The sequence below is a fragment of the Odontomachus brunneus genome, unplaced genomic scaffold (genome assembly GCF_010583005.1).
Source record: "Odontomachus brunneus isolate Ranch 3 - 2012 unplaced genomic scaffold, Obru_v1 Obru_scaffold_359, whole genome shotgun sequence".
NCBI lineage: Eukaryota > Metazoa > Arthropoda > Insecta > Hymenoptera > Formicidae > Odontomachus > Odontomachus brunneus.
The window spans coordinates 9,107-10,146 of record NW_022639809.1 but is presented as its reverse complement, the minus strand read 5'-3'; the positions used below and the strand labels follow the sequence as shown (position 1 = coordinate 10,146).

At 31.7% G+C, this 1,040-nt stretch overlaps 1 protein-coding gene across 1 annotated transcript in view; it reads left to right on the top strand.

The window, feature by feature from the left end:
- Positions 1 to 174: 174 nt before the first annotated feature.
- LOC116853570 overlaps positions 175 to 1,040 on the top strand; it is a 1,821-nt gene continuing 955 nt past the window's right edge. Inside the window, exon 1 of the mRNA XM_032834696.1 lies at positions 175 to 1,027. Coding sequence (XP_032690587.1) covers positions 277 to 1,027 — 751 coding nt within the window. The 5' untranslated portion in view covers positions 175 to 276. The remainder of the gene's footprint in view (positions 1,028 to 1,040) is intronic.

Below are 1,040 nucleotides of genomic sequence, written 5' to 3'. Positions count from 1 at the left end.
GAATCCCATGCGCGTCTATTTGCAACATTCTATTCAATAACGTTTATTCGTATTTCGTTACCTTTTCAAATATCCAAATCAGTTTGTCAATATTAACTAGCGAACCAGAGGACTTCTTAATGTCGTCTCTACAGATCTGTATGTCTGCTATAGATCTGAAATGTGAACAGCTCAGTTATAAATCTGCTGTGGACAGCCAATTACATTATTTCTATTAGAAGTAGCAACACATTTCATTTTTAAATTGATATCATACGTCAAACAAAATATCCCACCATGAGTAATTTTTCTAAAGTAATCGATGTGAACGAAATCGATCCACGTATTAATTATAATAGCTTCTTTCACGAAAACATTTGCCACGTCTGCAAGAAAGTAAACAATGGATCTTTTATATCATGTAATCTGTGCGATATGATCTCTTATTGCACTCTTGAACACAGATTGTTGCATCGTCCATACCATATGCAGATTTGTGAAAATATAAACCGATTTTTACGAGAGAATAAAATACGTCGAGACTGTGCTTTAAGTTTATCTAATTGGATTGATTTAAGACAACAATTTCTAAGCACAATTAAAAAATGGATTTCACGTAAGCTAAAGACGTATGAAGAACAGATGATTCTTTTTGCAAAATCATGCTCTATTTGTCATAGACAGATTAATTTGGAACACTGTAGAACGTGTTATTCGGAATATTTTTGTATTGACCATGTACAGTTATTTCAAGATTTGCATGAGCAAAAATGCCAACAGTTTGTATTATATATCAACACTAATATCGTGACTAGTGCAAACAAATTCACTGTGTTAAAATTCACTAATCTTATTAAACGAAGAATACCTTTTAATGACATGAATACATTTATTACAATATATGGGCGTACTTCACAATTCAGCAGTATAGTTGCAATATATTATAAATATTTCTACAGTGATTATGTATCAGGACCGCTAACATTATATTATGGAATGGAGAATGCTGGTTTACTAGAACCACTCATTTTTTCTGCACGTGCAAAACATGAATTTAAATA